The sequence below is a fragment of the Haliotis cracherodii genome, unplaced genomic scaffold, assembly GCF_022045235.1.
Source record: "Haliotis cracherodii isolate W230 unplaced genomic scaffold, xgHalCrac1.p SCAF_25, whole genome shotgun sequence".
Lineage (NCBI taxonomy): Eukaryota > Metazoa > Mollusca > Gastropoda > Lepetellida > Haliotidae > Haliotis > Haliotis cracherodii.
Window position 1 is genome coordinate 7,196,033 of NW_027266281.1, and position 21,710 is coordinate 7,217,742.

A 21,710-nucleotide genomic window follows, 5' to 3' on the forward strand; every position below is an offset into this window, starting at 1 on the left:
TCATAATAAAGGTTTTTTAAAGCCTCATTCTTAAGTGTCTTCAGTTGATTAATTGCATTCTGTGAAAAAGAGAATACACATGGGTGTGTATGCCACTGTACCAAATTAATTCAAAATAATTAACCTATTCTTAAATATTATGCCATTCACAACCAACATTTTTACAAGCACACACATAGCTAAAAAACATTAGATTGGAATTAATCAATTCCCAAATTATTAGATATATTTATGATTAATTTTGTTGTGTAATAAGAAAACAAATGCCAAATAAATGGCTTTTCATGTGAATAAAATCCAGAAGCCAAAAGTCAGAATCAATGACAGACCCTATCATTAAATACCACTACGGCTCAAAAGTGTTTGTTTTTTCTAGTTATTATACTGGGCGCTAACTCCGCTTAACCCACCACTTTACAGTAGGAGAAAACGGGGCATAATCGGCGACATTTGCGTTATCAGATTTTCTAAAATAAAGATTTTAACTGTATTTCATTGACGTGGTAGTTTAATTCCATGTACGATTTTGTGATAACAGTGAACTGACATGAAATCATAACGCAAATATCACTGCTGAAAATGGGGTGTGTGTCATTGTTTACATTTCATTGATGTGACGACCACTTTCGAGTCTCAAAACAGCTTAAATAATGTTTTCCTTCCCTAAAAGTAACAACGGATGTTATTCTCGTGACATATAAATTGCAAGAGCATTCATGAAAATGCTAAGAAAAAAATTTAACCACCTGTTCTAGAGTTTTTCTATAGTAAATACATGGCGTGTCTGCCATGTTTGTCATTCTAGTGGAGGCGGCCATTGTGCAGTCATTGCCTGGGTCAGTGTAGCGGCAGCGCAGCATACTCAGGGAACCAGGCTGGTCAAAAGATGGTACTTGTTGTTACCCTGTCTTGTGCTCGGCATTAAGGGGCTAAAACAAGGAGTGGTCGGCTTGGAGTCAGTATGCAGTGTCTGATTGTGCAGTCATTGCCTGGGTCAGTGCAGTGCCAGCACAGCATACCCAGGAAACCAGGCTGTCTTTTGACGTCTTTTGGTACGACACAACACGGCCAGGGATCGAACCCCAGACCTTCCGCTCTCCGGGCAGACGGTCGACCACTAGACCACAGAGGCTGTCTGTAAGCAAAAGAGGTTTGGGACCTGTTCTAACACTGTTAATATCCTCGGGGAGAGTTAGATAACACCGGAAAAAGTCCCATCAGATACGATGACAGACTACATATGACAGGTTGTTACGATACTTCTGCATATCACAGCAGCGTCCCTACATACACTCATGAAAGTTTCCACAAGACAAAAATGTCCTTTTTTTCACAACTCATCAACTGTTTCTGTGTACAGCACCGGAGGCTTAATTATTTTTTTTCATTATTTTCTCCTCGTGACGATATCCATGCAAGATAATCCATATTTACAAATCCCACGTGTAACAGATTGCACAAGGAGCTGAAGCCGTGGTCTACATTGTTGCTGGAGCAGATACGTCACTACAATGAAGTGTTTATGTAGCGGGGCTGCAGCCATTGTCACCCTCGTCGCTGGTGTCAGTGCAGAGGGTGTTGACGTCACACAGCTTCATCAATAAGGAGAAAATAAACAGATGATGTTAAAGGTGGAAATCTCACTTGCAGCTCCATGGGGACGTCCACCATATTGGGATTGTAAATATGTACTAGGGGCCGTATCAAAAAATCAATTTTTAAAAATATTTTTTTGATATGCTGTGCGTGATGAATTACTCGGCCTCACAATGGGTTTTTCTGACACTTCAGGGGCATTATTGTGACATACCCTGGAAATATGTCCATGGGGACCGTATCAAAATATAACTGTCAATTTCTAAGGTTCATACACAATTACTGTATCACCTGCTGAAATGTTCTTTGGCGATGTGAGAAAACAATGTCACAAAGCAATATATTTTTGATATTGTTATGAAGTAAGCTTATGACATTAATCATGTGTTGCATATGACAATGTCAACATTTCAACCTCTTTGCTTTTCTTCCTTAGATTTTGACATCCCTGGATTTTAAAAATAAATAGATACACATTTGTGTATCACATCTATATATAAATAATGAATATTTTATCAAACAAAAATTCTGGAAAATCAATAGTTACTTTAATTTTGTATGATTTTTGTAAGTGTGTATTTCCTCTCTTTAACTGATCGTAGAAGGAGTTGGAGGAAAATAAAACTTAATCTAAACTACTTCTATAATATCTAGTGATTGTGGCTTTTGACTCCGGTCGGTTGAATATTTTAAAACAACATTGTGCCATGGGATTGTATTTGCTATGGTTGGTTGCTTTGTTGGTGAACGCTGCACCCAGCAATATTCCAGCTATATGACGGTGGTCTGTAACTAATCGAGTCTGGACCAGACAATCCAGTGATTAATATCATGAGCATCGATCCACGTAATTGGGATCGATGACATGCATCAACCAAGTCAGCGAGCCTGACCACTCGATCCCGTTAGTCGCCTTTTACGACAAGCAGAGTCACCTTTTACGGCAAGCATGGGTCGCTGAAGACCTATTCTACCCTGGATCTCCACAGGTGTATTTGTTATGGCAGCCATATTAAAAATAAGATGTGAGCCTCTTTGATGTCATCATTCCAAGGAGCATGTCAAGCTTCAGCTCCACTGGTTCAGTTGAAGAGCAAAGAAAAGTATTTTGAGAGAATGTAGTTTTTCCAATATGGCTACCATGGCGGCCACATTGAAAATCAGATCTGAACCTTGTGGTAGAAATTGGCACTAGTCTTACAGTCCTTACCAAACTCCCCAATAGTTAAGGTATCCTAAGGACAAGCAGAACTTTGCCCTTTTGAAGGGTTTTGCTACAAGTTATCATTAGAGTGAGAGAGTGAGTATGGTTTTACGCTGCTTTTAGCAATATTCCAGCAATATCACAGCAGGGGACACCAGAAATTGGATTCACACATTGTACCTATGTCGGGAATCGAATCAGGGTTAACTGTTTTAGACCACTAGTGCTTATAATGATAACAGGGTAGCCAAGCGGTTATAGCGCCTGCTCATCACGCCAAGGACCCGCATTCAATTCCCTTGATATTGCTGGAATATTGCTAAAAGCACCATAAAACCATACTCACTAAAACTCAATATCAATTACTGGATTGTCTGGTCAAGCCTCTGTCATATAGCTGTTTAATTGCCGACAGCAGCATTCAACAAACAAACAAACAGACAAACAAAGCTAAGTCACATCATCATCAGTGAAGTATTCCACATCACTCATCAAGATGTGCTAATACATCCCAAGAGAGTATATTATTCCCAATAGGCACTGGGAATTTATTTTATCAATGTCATTGCACTCTCTTGTTCTGCACATGTGGAAAGAATGTACCTGCAACAGCTATCAGTACAACCAACAGACTTCTAGTGGCCCCATCTTGGCTCTTAGCATCATTTCTTGTCAACTTCAGTGTTATCACATTGACTGATCTTACTAGACCGAAGAGAATTAGACTCTGGCTCCGGACAAGTGGCTAAAGTCACAGATGTATCACAACCTGGACACAGAGAATTCTCTTCAACAGTACTAAAAGACTACAAGCAAGACAAGACGAGGACATCTCATCTCCCGTAAGATCAAACACACAGGTCACATTGGATACAACTCAACACTTACCGTTGAGAGCCCCCGAAGGTCAATTTGTTTGCCAAATATGGCTTCCCATGAGAGGAAACCGACCTGGCTCCAAAGTAAACTCGGTCAACTAGATGCCAGTACATCCGCACTGGGGCTTTATTGATTTTTTTTTTTTTTTAACCTTTCCTCCGATTACTAATAAAGCATTACAATGCTGTCATGAGTAAGAACCTAGGTGCTGATGTACTAAGCGATCTTAGCGCATAGGTGATCGTAACCCTCATACCTTAACATAGACTTACGTCAGTCGTAGCGCTAAGGTTGTTTTGTACAACGGCACCCTAATGTTTATTGTGTGGAGCACAACTGGTTCTGTTGAATAACCAGGTGAGGTGAGGTGAGGTGAGGTGAGGTGAGGTGAGGTGAGGTGAAATTGGGTTTAACGTCGTGTCCAAGATTATTGCACTTATATAGCGACGTGCATGCACATGTGTGTGTGTGTGGCTGCTTGTACTAGTCCGGACTGATGCCGATTTATAGTGCTAGCTCACTGAGATACCATGCCCCATGACTCTGAGCTGACCAGTCCTTGTTTTTGCCCCCTTAATGCCGAAGGCCAGACAGGGTAACAACAAGTACCATCTTTTAACGTCTTTAGGTATGACGCCGCCATGGATCGAACCCCGGACCTTCCGCTCTCCGGGCGGACACTCTACCACTAGACCACTAGAGGCGGTGTTGAATAACCAGGAGGGGTGTCATTCGTCACAGAAATCATGGATTTTTTTTTCATATACAGAATACGTCCATGGAGTTTTATAAATCTGCAACCATGGCAACAGGGAATTGTGCTACCTGAGGAACTAGGGTAAGAGAGATCAGTGCGTGTACAGGTTACTATAGAAACAAGTTAGATGAGTTGCCATGACAACAAAGGTGTACAAAATTCAGCAAGCCAAGGCAAGGCATCCTTGTCCTAATCCTAATGTTACAAGCTTAAGGGATCCTTGATTCAAATACCATAGATCACAGGATGCTTGGAACACATTAATTTCAAAGACTGCAATAAACATACACAAAGATAGCTCTAGTTGGACTAGTGAGTGAGTTAAGTTTCAACGCCGCTTTTAACAGTATTCCAGTTATATCATGGCGTGTCAGCTTGATGTGGGAGGAAAGCCCGAAGTGATGCAGGTCTCAGATGTTTACCTCTTCGGTGAAACCTACGCGCACGGGTATGGTGCTGACAAACCTAGAAACATAATCAGGGCGAACCGGTTTTGAACCCACAATCATAGGTTTCTGGCGTGCCCAAGGAACGCAACTCTGGTGTGCCTAACGGATGCGACTTTACACAGCGAAGCACGGCACCTTAGACGACTGGGCCACCCGTGCCTCCTCTAGTTGGACTAAGGAAGGCAAATACTGCACCCACTATGAAAGTCTGTAGAAACCATTTCATGGTGTTGATGAAGATAAAATCCCTCCCTACCTGCCCAGCTTCCTTTAACTAGGTCATGTTACAGTAACTAAGCATCCGAACTACCTTCCACAGGAAATATCACTCGGGTGAGATCAAGTCATATCTCGTAGGAATTGCATCACAATGCTTGACAAACAAAATTTGGTAGAATGACTTTGAATCACTCTTGGGTCATTTGATATATAAAATATCAACACTTGTAGAGAAGTGTTTAAAACTCCTGGGCTATATATATATATATATATATATATATGATATCAAAAGATAGTCGGAGGAGATTTTCTTTATACTGGATGCCAGTGATGGGGTACAGACGTACTGAGACAACAAGATAGTAGCCTGTGTTAGATGTTATCTTCTGTATACAACAAGCCTTGTGTAAAAAATGTTAAACTGATTCAAATGAGACGTAGCCAGTTATCTGGGTAGTGTCCTGAAAATAGATTTATCACCATGATTTTTATTCTAAGTAAACTGATTCTTATTAAAAGGATGTTTATATCCATTTTCAAAATCCCCGCAATTCCCACGAACTTCTGGCTGACATAATGTTAAGAAGAGGGAGAGGAAGGATGGTTCTGAGATACTCAATTACGAAGATTGATTTTACACGTGCTGTGTCTGCCTCTCATGTAGGGGCTCATCTGACAGATGTAGGCGGTAAAAGCTGACATCAGCATCCATCAGGAGTTGCCCACATAGACAACCTGTCAATCACTGTGGGAGCCTCCCTTGTCATGGACTCACATGACTGTCTGTCACATACCGGTAGTACAGTAGTCGTGACAGTCACGGTCACTGCACACACGAGTCAGGGGTGACTTGTACGCAGTGTTCAGCTTTAGGCCAGCAACATTCCACCTTCTTTGATTGCTTGTTTGTTGTTTAACACAGCACTCAGCAACATTCCACCTTCTTTGATTGCTTGTTGTTGTTTAACACTGCACTCAGCAACATTCCACCTTCTTTGATTGCTTGTTTGTTGTTTAACACTGCACTCAGCAACATTCCACCTTCTTTGATTGCTTGTTGTTGTTTAACACTGCACTCAGCAACATTTCACCTTCATTGATGGCTTGTTTGTTTGTTGTTTAACACTGCACTCAGCAACATTTCACTTTCATTGATTGCTTGTTTGTTTGTTGTTTAAAACTGCTCTCAGCAACATTCCACCTTTTCTGATTGCTTGTTTGCTTGTTGTTTAACACTGCACTCAGCAACATTCCACTTTCTTTGATTGCTTGTTTGTTTGTTGTTTAACACTGCACTCAGCAACATTTCACTTTCATTGATTGCTTGTTTGTTTGTTGTTTAACACTGCTCTCAGCAACATTCCACCTTTTCTGATTGCTTGCTTGTTTGTTGTTTAACACTGCACTCAGCAACATTCCACTTTCTTTGATTGCTTGTTTGTTTGTTGTTTAACACTGCACTCAGCAACATTTCACTTTCATTGATTGCTTGTTTGTTTGTTGTTTAACACTGCTCTCAGCAACATTCCACCTTTTCTGATTGCTTGTTTGCTTGTTGTTTAACACTGCACTCAGCAACATTCCACTTTCTTTGATTGCTTGTTTGTTTGTTGTTTAACACAGCACTCAGCAACATTCCACCTTCTTTGATTGCTTGTTTGTTTGTTGTTTAACACTGCACTCAGCAACATTCCACTTTCTTTGATTGCTTGTTTGCTTGTTTAACACTGCACTCAGCAACATTCCACTTTCTTTGATTGCTTGTTTGCTTGTTTAACACTGCACTCAGCAACATTCCACCTTCTATGATTGCTTGTTTGTTGTTTAACACTGCACTCAGCAACATTCCACCTTCTTTGATTGCTTGTTTGTTGTTTAACACTGCACTCAGCAACATTCCACCTTCTTTGATTGCTTGTTTGTTTGTTGTTTAACACAGCACTCAGCAACATTCCACTTTCTTTGATTGCTTGTTTGTTGTTTAACACTGCACTCAGCAACATTCCACTTTCTTTGATGGCTTGTTTGTTGTTTAACACTGCACTCAGCAACATTCCACTTTCTTTGATGGCTTGTTTGTTGTTTAACACTGCACTCAGCAACATTCCACTTTCTTTGATTGCTTGTTTGTTTGTTGTTTAACACTGCACTCAGCAACATTCCACTTTCTTTGATTGCTTGTTTGTTGTTTAACACTGCACTCAGCAACATTCCACCTTCTTTGATTGCTTGTTTGTTTGTTGTTTAACACTGCACTCAGCAACATTTCACTTTCTTTGATTGCTTGTTTGTTTGTTGTTTAACACAGCACTCAGCAACATTCCACTTTCTTTGATTGCTTGTTTGCTGTTTAACACAGCACTCAGCAACATTCCACTTTCTTTGATTGCTTGTTTGTTGTTTAACACTGCACTCAGCAACATTCCACCTTCTTTGATTGCTTGTTTGTTTGTTGTTTAACACTGCACTCAGCAACATTTCACCTTCTTTGATTGCTTGTTTGTTTGTTGTTTAACACAGCACTCAGCAACATTCCACTTTCTTTGATTGCTTGTTTGCTGTTTAACACAGCACTCAGCAACATTCCACTTTCTTTGATTGCTTGTTTGTTTGTTGTTTAACACTGCACTCAGCAACATTCCACTTTCTTTGATTGTTTGTTTGTTTGTTGTTTAACACTGCACTCAGCAACATTCCACTTTCTTTGATTGCTTGTTTGTTGTTTATCACTGCACTCAGCAACATTCCACCTTCTTTGATTGCTTGTTTGTTGTTTAACACTGCATTCAGCAACATTTCACTTTCTTTGATTGCTTGCTTGTTGTTTAACACTGCACTCAGCAACATTCCACCTTCTTTGATGGCTTGTTTGTTGTTTAACACTGCACTCAGCAACATTCCACTTTCTTTGATTGCTTGTTTGTTTGTTGTTTAACACAGCACTCAGCAATATTCCAGCTATATGGCAGTTCGTAAATATGAGTCTGGACAGACAATCCAGTGATTGACATCATGAGCATCCATCCATGCAAATGGGATATGATGACATGCATCAAACAGCAAGCCTGTTAGTCGCCTTACAACAAGCATGGGTTGCTGAAGATCTATTCTCTACCCGGATGGTGTCAAAGGTTTAATCATGGTGTCAAAGTTTTAAACACAGTGTCAAAGGTTTCAACATGGCGTCAAAGTGAGTGAGTGAGTGAGTATGGTTTCACGCCGCTTTAAGCAATATTCCAGCATTGTGGGGTACACCTGAAATGGGCTTCACACAATGTACCCATGTCGGGAATCAAACCCGGGTCTTTGGCGTGACGAGGGAACGCTTTAACCACTAACGCTATCCGACCGCCCCTCATGGCGTCAAAGGTTTCAACAGTGTCAAAGTTTCAACATGGTGTCCGATGTTCTCATCAATTTCAACCCCTAAACATCTACACAGGCTCCCTTTAACATCAACATCTTTCAGAGAGTGCAGCATATACAACAAAGAGCACTGAAGCTCACCTATACCCACAACAACGATCGTGATCAATGAAGATTGTGATCAATGAAGCTCACCTATACCCAACACAAAGATCGTGATCAATGAAGATTGTGATCAATGAAGCTCACCTATACCCAACACAAAGATCGTGATCAATGAAGATTGTGATCAATGAAGCTCACCTATACCCAAAACAAAGATCGTGATCAATGAAGCTCACCTATAACCGAAACAAAGATCATGATCAATGAAGATTGTGATCAATGAAGCTCACCTATACCCAAAACAAAGATCGTGAGCAATGATCACAAAGCATAGTTCATGGTACTAAGTTTATATATATTACCCTGGTGTTAGGATCAGTGTGCGCTCAAATTTCATTTTCAATCACACATTGCGAAACCAGGCCCTGAGTCATCTGCGTGAGGCAAGGGACATAACTGACAATGAAAGTCCAGTTTCCACCCTTATAATTTATAATTAGTTATAATTTGGCTGGACTTACGAGTCTATGCATAGTTCAATCAAAATCGTGTTACGAAATCGTTAACTACCATGCATATTTTGGTCGATTACAGGATTTGCAAAGCATGTGTTAAGCCACCTCGACCGCAACAGATACTTTCCAAATCTTTTCATGTTTTTAGTCAAAGTGCTCACGTGATTTGATGCACTTCGCGAATCACAATGTATATTTTGATTATCGATCAGAATGCTCTACTGGGCGCCACCGTTTTGTTTGCAGCAAATGCAAATGATATGAGAGATGGAATCTGATTGGTCAGTAGGAGGGACATAGAAGGGACGTAACTCGTCATAACCCCTGGTGGCGCTACCATCAAGCCCAGGAATTCCAGCCTAGTTTGGCAAGGGTGGAAGCTGGACTTTTAAAGTCAGTTAACTCCCTTGCCTCGGGAAGATGGCCCTGAGTATAGATGGAACTTTTCTTCTTTGACAAGAAACACATCGACAGAGTTAGAAAAACTGACACGGAATGTCAATGCGAACATGCATGCTACTTTCCATGGCAGTAACTAAATTAGTTTTAGCAAAGACTTGGCACCCATTGGACCACAATGTAAATTAGTTGCATCCAATAAGACCATGTGGAAACAATCCATATTTCAACACCATCTCCTCTGTACGAGCACTACTACAGTTCTACTCACCAAAAATCTCCCCATTGGGTGCGTACTCCGACACCAAGTACAGCATGTTCTTAGTCTCCATCACCTGAAAGTAGTTCAGACAGTGTAGTCAGCTGGTGAGTCAGGGTGCTTGGACTTACTCCACCCGCCCCTTACACGTCTCCTGATACTGTCTTAGTATTACATATTCCACACAGGCATGTCACACAGGTGTATCACACAGGTGTATCTCACAGGCGTATCACACGGGTGTATCACACAGGCATGTCACACAGGTGTATCACACAGGCGTATCTCACACAGGTGTATCTCACAAGCATGTCACACAGGTGTATCACACAGGCGTATCACACAGGCGTATCACACAGGTGTATCACACAGGCGTATCACACAGGTGTATCTCACACAGGTGTATCACACACAGGCGTATCACACAGGTGTATCTCACACACGCGTATCACACAGGTGTATCACACAGGCATATCACACAGGTGTATCACACAGGCATATCACACAGGTGTGTCACACAGGTGTGTCACACAGGTGTATAACAGTCATATCACAGAGATTTATCACGCAGGTGTATCATTAAGGCATATCACCGAGGCATATCACAGGAGATTTATCACAAAGGCATATCACAAAGGTGTATCACACAGGTGTATCACAAAGGCATACCAAATAAAGGTATGATAGAGGTTTCATAGAGGAATATACCACATGTATATCCTACAGTTGCATCCCAAAGTTCTACTGCACAGTTGTATCCAACAGTTGTACTACACAGTTGTATCACACAGTTGTTTAACAGTTGTACTCCACAGTTGTATCACACAGTTCTACTACACAGTTGTATTACAGTTGTATCACACATTTGTACTACACAGTTGTATCATACAGTTGTATCAAACAGTTGTATAATAGTTGTACTACACAGTTGTATTACACAGTTGTATCACAGTTGCATCACACAGTTGTATTACACAGTTGTATCACAGTCGCATTACAGTCGTACTACTCAGTTGTATCACACAGTTCTATCACAGTTGCATCGCACAGTTGTACTACACAGTTGTATCACACAGTTGTATCACACAGTTGTATAACAGTGGCACTACACAGTTGTATCACACAGCTGTATCACACAATTATATCACACAGTTGTATCAAACAGTTGTATCACACAGTTGTACTACACAGCTGTAGGACAGAGTGACAGCACACAGCTGTAGGACAGAGTGACAGCACATAGCTGTAGGACAGAGTGACAGCACACAGCTGTAGGACAGAGTGACAGAACACAGCTGTAGGACAGAGTGACAGCACACAGCTGTAGGAGAGAGTGACAGCACACAGCTGTAGGACAGAGTGACAGCACACAGCTGTAGGACAGAGTGACAGCACACGGCTGTAGGACAGAGTGACAGCACACAGCTGTAGGACAGAGTGGCAGCACACAGCTGTAGGACAGAGTGACAGCACACAGCTGTAGGAGAGAGTGACAGCACACAGCTGTAGGACAGAGTGACAGCACACAGCTGTAGGACAGAGTGACAGCACACAGCTGAGGGACAGAGTGACAGCACACAGCTGTAGGACAGAGTGACAGCACACAGCTGTAGGACAGAGTGACAGCACACAGCTGAGGGACAGAGTGACAGTACACAGCTGTAGGACAGTGTGACAGCACACAGCTGTAGGAGAGAGTGACAGCACACAGCTGAGGGACAGAGTGACAGCACACAGCTGTAGGAGAGAGTGACAGCACACAACTGTAGGACAGAGTGACAGCACATAGCTGTAGGAGAGAGTGACAGCACACAGCTGTAGGACAGAGTGACAGCACACAGCTGTAGGACAGAGTGACAGCACACAGCGCTCACCTGGTAGAGCTTGATGATGTGGGGATGTGACAGGAGTTTCATGATCTGAACTTCACGGTAGACCTTCTTCAAGTTCGCCTCATCCAGCTGGGTCTTATCAATAATCTTAATGGCCACCTGAAAATAACAGTGGCATAGGTATAACTGATGGGGAAAACTCCACCCAAGACATTATCAGCTTTGTTGACTCTACACATGATAACATAAAGGGGGCATATCAAAACATAAACCATCTTCCATTATCAAGGCCCCTGTAAGAAAACGCGTTAACTGTGTCGTCAACCATGGCATCATTCACATACACAGCTACAAGGTTTTGAATAAACTACATAACCACAAGGTGTCACGCAAATACCTGGACACTATTCAACCACAGTTTCTTGTTTTGTTTGTTGTTTAACGCCGCACTCAGCAATATTCCAGCTGTTTGACGGCGGCCTGTAAATAACCGAGTCTGGACCAGACAATCCAGTGATTGACATCATGAGCATCGGTCCAAGCAACTGGGATACACGACATGCATCAACCAAGTCAGACTAACCTGATCCCAACAAGCACAGTAGCCTTTTACGGCAAGCTTGGGTTGCTGAAGTTCTACACCTGATCTTCACGGGTCGACAACAAAGGTGCATGAAAGTGATGCTGATGCTGATGATGATGATGATAACGGATCTTCACGGGTAATTCAACTACTGTGTGGGCATGAACAGTGTTTAACAATACATTCTACCATGAATTTGGAATTTACTCGATTCTGATTGGTCAATCAGAGGCTATTACATCACAATAAACCCCTCTGATTGAAACAGCTGGTTTGACGGCCGCATCAACGCGGAAGCTAATATTCCTAGAATATTACTCTTTTCAGTCATTGTCGGAAGGCATATTTCAATAACTATATCTGCAATTACAGGTTACAAAATGCACAGATGCGGTTACTACAATATTCAAAGGATGTGTGGCAATACATTTCGTGCAGAAAAACACGACAGAAATCAACAAAGGGAATGTATTTACGTTTTGGAGACAACAGACAGCTTGAAATTTTGGCGCTTTTCTATATACGACTGTGACGTCATATCTTTTGCCTCACAATGAGCGATATGACGTCATAATGGTGACATGCAATGTAGAGCGAAAGCCTTGCAAAGCTTGCTTTGTTTTCTTTAGGGATGCCCACCTCATGTTAGGTAACCAAGTTGCCGTGCTTATATGCTTTCAATGCCTGTCATATACAAGTTCGAGTGAAGTATTACAGCGTAAACAAACTGCTTGAGTATATACAGCGCCATATTTTGTTCGGTGATTCCATAATTCAGATTGATAACCCACTCAAAACACTGAACTCAACCCATGCCGCTTCACTCAGTATATTTGCTAACACCAAAGACTTCGCATCTTATTTTGTCATGGTAGAATGGAGATAAACATACTGTGTTTTAACCGCACTAAATTTCACATTTGAAACCTCACGATGCGCGTTCGGTTCCAAATTCAGTTTAGCGGGGTTAAATCTACAGGTAACCTAGCTCTACATTGAAAACACAGTATGTTCATCTCCTAAATGTAGGACTGCAGACTGGATCATCCAGCGCTTGATGTCCAAGTAACATATGTAGGACTCCCTTAAAGGAATGTCTTAAAAGTACTTAAAAAATGGTTTAGACACAATTTCAAATTTCAAATTATATATTGGCTTGAATTAATTTAATTCTTAATCCAAGGGATAATTGGAAAAAAGAATTTGTGCTACTTGGTTAAACATTAATGTTTGAGGCCTACATTTCAAAAGATTTTTAAAAAAAGGTGAGAAGTAGTGTATGCACAAAATAAAATGCATTATTATAAACTAATGTCATAATAATTTTAAATTTACAAAAATAAAATCATAAAATATAAATTTGAAATACATTTTTTCAAACGCAAATTTATTAGGAGTTGTTGAAGCTTTAAGACACAATACAAATGAAGACATTTACCTGTCACTCCTAAAATGATTTTTTTGTTTGGGTTTTCAAATAAACCTTAACTTCCCAGAAGATACAGAACATGTCATGAAATGATATATTGCATGATTTAGGACGACACAGAGCATAGCATTCAGCTCTACAATCTTTGTTGTCGTAATGAGCTATACCATGTATACATCGTAAAAAGATAAATAAACAATCCCCACTTACCTCCCCTAATTTTGATATTGCTGTAATCGGAACCACATTTTTATTTGATTGGTCTCAGTATGTAGAAAATAGGATGTACACTCTGTGTCAAACCTCTCAAACACTTTTTCTCCCAACATATCGCAATACATATCACAATACAGACAGATTCCTGTATCAGGCCTCACTGCAACCCCGCTTACTTGGTTTAAAGTCAGAGCTCCAGATAAGCTGCGTATCTGCGTAAAATACGCATCAGAAATGCAGAAATATGCAGTAAAATAAAATCCAAGCGTATCAAATACGCAACGAACATTACAGGTACGCTACAAAAATATAACTTGTGCGTATCATCAAAATATTGTGAAGTAACCCTGCGTATTCGATTAGCAAATCAGCAACTTATTTTGAAATTATAAACGGGTATTCCGTCAACCTTGCCAAACTCCAAGATGACAGTTACATCATGATCATTTGCCATCACACTTTCTTGTGGAAGTATCGTGGTATAAAGCTTTCGAACCCACACGACACCAGTTTGCAGGGACTAGATATACAGTGGTTTTAAATATTTAACTTAAATACCCACATGTGTAAAAACTAGTGGGTAACAGAAATTTGAATACCCAGATAGAATTACTGATACCCAATGATTTTAAAATGCATGGGTAAAATACCCACAACACCAAAAGCTTATCTGGAGCTCTGAAAGTGAGTCAGCGTACCCGGCAAACGTGGATAGTTCCCATAATATCAATCAATTGTTTGTCTTGTTTCTAATACCAACACATTTTCAGTTCAGGCTTAAAATGACAGGTTACGATGAACAAGATGTAGAATAACATGCTTCAACATTTCAACTAGGTCATAATTTTATTTACATTTTATTTAATTGACAAGAACATACATATATCCCAGGCCAAAAACATTGAACATAAAGGAAAAGATTGAACATTTCAGCCTAGCAACCACAAGTAGTAATGTTGTTAGCCTAGCAACCATAAGTAGTAGTGTTGAGTAGCCTGGCAACCATAAGTAGTAGTGTTGAGTAGCCTAGCAACCATAAGTAGTAGTGCTGAGTAGCCTAGCAACCATAAGTAGTAGTGTTGAGTAGCCTAGCAACCACAAGTAGTAGTGTGCGTAGTCGAGCAGTCATCAGAAGTAGTGTTGAGTAGCCTAGCAACCATAAGTAGTCATGGTGTAGAGTAGCCTAGCAACCTTAAGTAGTAGTGTGCATAGCCTAGCAACCATAAGTAGAAGTGTTGAGTAGCCTAGCAACCATAAGTAGTAGGGTCGAGTAGCCTAGCAGCCACAAGTAGTAGTGTTAAGTAGCCTAGCAACCATAAGCAGTAGTGTTGTAGAATATCCTAGGAACCACAAATAGTAATTTTAGTAGCCTAGCAACCATAAGTAGTAGTGATTAGAGATGTAGAGTAAGTAGCCTAGCCCTTGCCCCCTCTAAACGGAGCCCAGACAGTGAATGGGACTTCTCCCAGGAAGCGCTGTCTAGTCGAACCAACCAAAGATTTTTCAGATTGTGCTGCATTCCTGGCAGCAAACCCGGGTACTCTCCCAATGTCAGTCAACAAATTTGGGAGGTACCAAACCTAAGGCACCGACAACAATGGGGAGTCCGACAACATGGTACTTGGGATGCAAGCGTGACATTTCGAAAGCGAGGCCTGCATATTTGCCATTGTTTTCATCAATCTTGTCAATCACGTTAGTGTCAAAATGGACAGAGAATTCAATGATATATCAGATTCCACTGGATTTATCAAAAAGGACAAGGTCAGGGTTTGTTGGCCTGGATAGGTCTGAGGCTGTATACAGGCCTATTCCAAAGAATTTAATATTTACATTTGCCACGACACCTCTACATATCATCAACACAAACACATCTGCCTGTTATCTGCTAGCTATTTATATCCCTGCAATCTATTCTCCAGGGTGACAATGCAGTGCATCTATTATTAATAAAAAAAAAAATAATGTTATTAATATTGTTATTATTATTATTATTGTTATTATTATTATTATTATTATTATTATTATTATTATTATTATTATTATTATTAACACAAACACATCTGCCTGTTATCTGCTAGCTATTTATACCCGTGCTATCTATTCTCCAGGGTGATATGGCTCGTAATTCCGTTGTAAGAGGCTACATGGTTGATATGAGGTCGAAGGCAGACAATGCAGTGCATCTATAAATATCAGATATGATAAGGATCAACATATTTTGCTATTTATAGTCCTTGTTATCAGCTCCTGCTGAGAGTGTGAACCGAACATCTTGTGTCAGCAGATGCACATTAGTTACAAAACTATCCTTGCATCGACATACACATTGACACCCTAAACAATCTTTGCATCAACACAAATACTGTGACCCCTCCGACAATCCTTGCATCGACATATACACAGATCCCTTAGACAATCATGTAGACAATCCTTGCATCGACATATACACTGACCCCTCAGACAATCATGTAGACAATCATGGCATCGACATATACACTGACCCCTTAGACAATCATGTAGACAATCATGCCATCGACATACAAATGACATATACACTTAACCCTTAGACAATCATGTAGACAATCATGCCATCGACATATACACTGACCCCTCAGACAATCATGTAGACAATCATGGCATCGACATATACACTGACCCCTCAGACAATCATGTAGACAATCATGGCATCGACATACAAATGACATATACACTGACCCCCTAGACAATCATGTAGACAATCATGGTATCGACATATACACTGACCCGTTAGACAATCATGGCATCTATATACAAATGACATATACACTGAGCCCCTAGACAATCATGTAGACAATCATGGCATTGACATATACACTGACCCTTTAGACAATCATGTAGACAATCATGCCATCGACATACAAATGACATATACACTGACCCCCTAGACAATCATGTAGACAATCATGGCATCAACATATACACTGACCCCTTAGACAATCATGTAGACAATCATGCCATCGACATATACACTGACCCCTTAGACAATCATGAAGACAATCCTTGCATCGACATATACATTGACCCCTCAGACAATCATGTAGACAATCCTTGGATTGACATATATACACTGACCCCTTAGACAATATGCAACCAATACATCCAGACAGTATAGATGAATCTCTTACACAGGGTGATGGTAACAATATACAACCAATACATCCAGACAGTATAGATGATTTCTTACACAGGGTGATGGTAACAATATACCACTAATACATCCAGACAGTATAGATGAATCTCTTACACAGGGTGATGGTAACAGTATACAACCAATACATCCAGACAGTATAGATGAACCTCTTACACTTGGTGATGGTAACAATATACCACCAATACATCCAGACAGTATAGATGAATCCCTTACACAGGGTGATGGTAACAATATACCACCAATACATCCAGAGAGTATAGATGAATCTCTTACACAGGGTGATGGTAACAATATACCACCAATACATCCAGACAGTATAGATGAATCTCTTACACGGGGTGATGGTAACAATATACAACCAATACATCCAGAGAGTATACATGAATCTCTTACACAGGGTAATGGTAACAATATACAACCAAAGCATCCAGACAGTATAGATGAATCTCTTACACAGGGTGATGGTAACAATATACAAACAATAGATCCAGACAGTATAGATGAATCTCTTACACAGGGTGATGGTAACAATATACAAACAATACATCCAGACAGTATAGATGAATCTCTTACACTGGGTGATGGTAACAATATACCACCAATACATCCAGACAGTATAGATGAATCTCTTACACAGGGTGATGGTAACAATATACGACCAATACATCCAGACAGTATAGATGAATCTCTTACACTTGGTGATGGTAACAACATACCACCAATACATCCAGACAGTATAGATGAATCTCTTACACAGGGTGATGGTAACAATATACCACCAATACATCCAGAGAGTATACATGAATCTCTTACACAGGGTAATGGTAACAATATACAACCAAAGCATCCAAAGAGTATAGATGAATCTCTTACACAGGGTGATGGTAACAATATACAACCAATACATCCAGACAGTATAGATGAATCTCTTACACAGGGTGATGGTAACAATATACGACCAATACATCCAGACAGTATAGATGAATCTCTTACACTGGGTGATGGTAACAATATACCACCAATACATCCAGACAGTATAGATGAATCTCTTACACAGGGTGATGGTAACAATATACGACCAATACATCCAGACAGTATAGATGAATCTCTTACACAGGGTGATGGTAACAATATACAACCAATACATCCAGAAAGTATAGATGAATCTCTTACACAGGGTGATGGTAACAATATACAACCAATACATCCAGACAGTATAGATGAATCTCTTACACTGGGTGATGGTAACAATATACAGCCAATACATCCAGACAGTATAGGTGATTTCTTACACAGGGTGATGGTAACAATATACAACCAATACATCCAGACAGTATAGATGGATCTCTCACACAGGGTGATGGTAACAATATACAACCAATACATCCAGACAGTATAGATTAATCTCTTGCACAGGGTGATGGTAACAATATACAACCAATAGATCCAGACAGTATAGATGAATCTCTTACTCAGGGTGATGGTAACAATATACAACCAATACATCCAGACAGTATAGATGAATCTCTGACACGGGGTGATGGTAACAATATACAACCAATGCATCCAGACAGTATAGATGAATCTCTTACACAGGGTGACGGTAACACATACATAATGGGATCTGGTGGTCAGGCTTGCTGAATTGGTTGATGCATGTCCAATTGTGTGGATCAATGCTCATGATGTCAGTCACACTGGATTGTCTGGTCCAGACTTGATTATTTACATATTTACAGACCGCCCGCCGTCATATAGCTGACTGTGGTGTTAAACAACAAACAAACAAACAAAGAATAGATGAATCTACATCATGGTTACAGTATACTGCCAATAGATCCAAAGAGAAAAGATGAGACCCGTGAAGATCCGGGTGAGAATAGGTCTTCAGCAACCCATGCTTGCCATAAATGGTGACAATGCTTGTCGTAAGAGGCGACTAACAGGATCGGCTGGTCAGGCTCTCCGAGATGGTACATGTATGTCATCGTATCCCAATTGCGTGGATCGATGCTCATGACGTCAATCACTGGACTGTCTGGTCCAGACTTGATTAGTTACAGACCGCCGTCCTATAGCTGGAATATTGCTGAGTGCGGCGTTAAACAAGTATGAAAGTCTTGCACTGCGTTATGGCAACAAAGTATGCACAACCAGTAGAGCATAAGTGGTTAGTTGATAGGGCTTTATCACACACGTCAATGTTCTACTATAGTTGATGAGTGACAGGTTGCTGGGAGGAGAGGACCCCCCTACCCAATACACTCGGCCCGTGAAGACCCGGGGTAGAATAGGTCTTCAGCAACCCATGCTTGCCGTAAGAGGCGACTAACGGGATCGGGTGGTCAGGCTTGCTGACTTGGTTGATGCATGTCATCAATCCCAACGTGTCGATCGATGCTCATGATGTCAATCACTGTATTGTCTGGTCCAGACTCGATTATTTACAGAACACCGTCAGATAGCTGGAATATTGCTGAGCGCTGCATTAAACAACAAACCAACCATACACAATACACACACCTTAATCAGCATGGCAAATTGTATATTCTGAATAATTACCCATGTTTTGTATAGTTAATTAATGCTGCATACAACAGAGCTCCAGATAACTTTTTGAGCAAATGAGTTTTCATTCTAAGGTTTCTATTAATTGGGTTATTACATTTTTCATTGGGTAACCAATATTTTTTCACTCATCTTTTCATAACTCTTTTGGGTTTTTCCCCCAAAGAGTGAACATTTTAAGATTTAAAAAAAATGAAATAATGTTTTAGATGTATATAACCATGATAATGTTCTAAATACATAGGCGTGACTCAGAGAGTAAATTAGCTCATATTTCTGCTTCGGAAGTTAGTTCCTTTGTACGCATGCTGAAAAATCTTCATCGGGTATTTACGCATGTTGTTTTTATAGATTTCAGTTTTTCATTTAATGCATGCGCTTCTGTACGCAAGTTAATTGAAAGCATTTGGGTTTGAATATTTTTGGGGGTATTTTATGCAAATACTCTGCTTATCTATAGCTCTGATACAAACACACACATGATTGTGCTAGTTACTATACAGTATAGTCAGTTAGAGGTGGGACGAGTCCAAATTTACAACCCGGGTACCCACCCCCCTATTACCAGCTGATTACCCGACCCTACCCGGGTACCCGCTGTGGGTCTCAAGAGGAAGGTACAAAATGTCCGATTGGGAAACGTTTGACCATACTTCTGTCAAAATGTATTACGATACAGGTATAAAATGATCTGGTCATGCATACACTGAAGTTGACTGAAGTTTTATCTTTATGCAAACACATCAAGTCAGAAGGAAAGTGTGCATAGTCGGAAAGAAATGTGAACATTTGTCGCTTATAGTGTAACCATAGACTTCTAGATAATTTTTGTCATTAAACAATAAAATCACGTGACTAACCACGGGTCCGGGTAGTCCAGTGGGTACCCGGGTCTACTCAGTACCTACCCGAGCCGAGTACCCGAGTTACCCGTCCCAGCCCTATAGTCAGTGAATACTGCCTTGATACACAAGTATCATACACACAAATTACTCTCGTGTAATCGGAAGGGGGATATGACGGTGGTAGTTGAGAACTTTCGCTGGGGGATGGTTAGAGTTATTTAATATACTGCATCGTCAGTGAATACTGCCTTAATACACCAAAAGTATCAAACAAAGAAATGACACCAGTGTGGGATGGGGAATACGAGGACAGTGGTTTAGGACTGTCGCTGGGGGATGGTTAGGGTCAGTTAATATACTGCATAGTCAGTGAATACTCCCTTTAAACACCACAAATACACAAATGACACCAGTGGGGTAAGGGGGATACGAGAAAAGGGGTTTCGGACTGTGTTGGTGGGTAGTGTTATTCACTTATTTATATGTAAAAAATTAACACACAAAAAGCAGTGAAAACTCCAAACTCCAAACCCTTAATTATTCTAATATTTACACCGACTCCGAGAACAAATACCTTGGGTCTAAGAAACCAAATTGTCAAACAAACAACCAAAACATGTTCCTCAACAGACACTGGAAAATCAAACATGCCAAAAATGTTTGCATAAAGGAATAAACTTGTCACTCCTTGTGGCACACGATAACTGGACACCAGGAAGACCTGGTCTCACACTAAATGCTGTGTATTCAAAAACATAAACAAACATTTCAAGTATACCATGAGAAGTTGTAAACATCTAGAATGTTGAGTTAGGTAAGGCCTGTTTTGACACCGGTATTCACCAACCTGTCCCCCCTACATTTTCCCCTTCCTTCTATCCTTTTTTCTTCTTTGTATCCATAAAGACGAAGGAAGGAAGTTTGCCATCTGGTTAGTGTAATCTCAACAAGCACCTGCCCACACTGCTCGGTAACACATACCCCTGGACACAACACAACACTTAATAATTTCACTTTTTTTCAACAAAACAGCACAAACCTCAGTTTTGGTGATTCGGTGTTTCGCTAGTTTTACAACAGCGAAATTGCCTTTTCCGATCGTGCGTTCGATATCGTAAAATCCTACCCGGATCTGTCCCTTGGCTCTGTCGGCCATGACCATATCTCCGTGTCAGAGGATAAAGCTGCATATTTCTTTACTCCACATAGTTTTAAAGCGAGTGTGAAGAACTGTTCTACCTTTACAAGCCGACATCTTTCACTCAATCACAACTTGCATGGCGCTAGCAGCCTAAA

At 40.5% G+C, this 21,710-nt stretch overlaps 1 protein-coding gene across 1 annotated transcript in view; it reads right to left on the reverse strand.

Annotated features, from left to right (window-relative positions):
• LOC139472874 (serine/threonine-protein kinase SIK1-like) overlaps positions 1–21,710 on the reverse strand; it is a 54,549-nt gene extending 32,839 nt beyond the window's left edge. The window contains exons 1-3 of the mRNA XM_071255342.1: positions 21,454–21,710; positions 11,623–11,739; positions 9,761–9,824 (exon numbers count right to left, since the gene is read on the reverse strand). Of these exons, the coding sequence (XP_071111443.1) occupies positions 9,761–9,824; positions 11,623–11,739; positions 21,454–21,576 (304 nt within the window). The 5' untranslated portion in view covers positions 21,577–21,710. The remainder of the gene's footprint in view (positions 1–9,760; positions 9,825–11,622; positions 11,740–21,453) is intronic.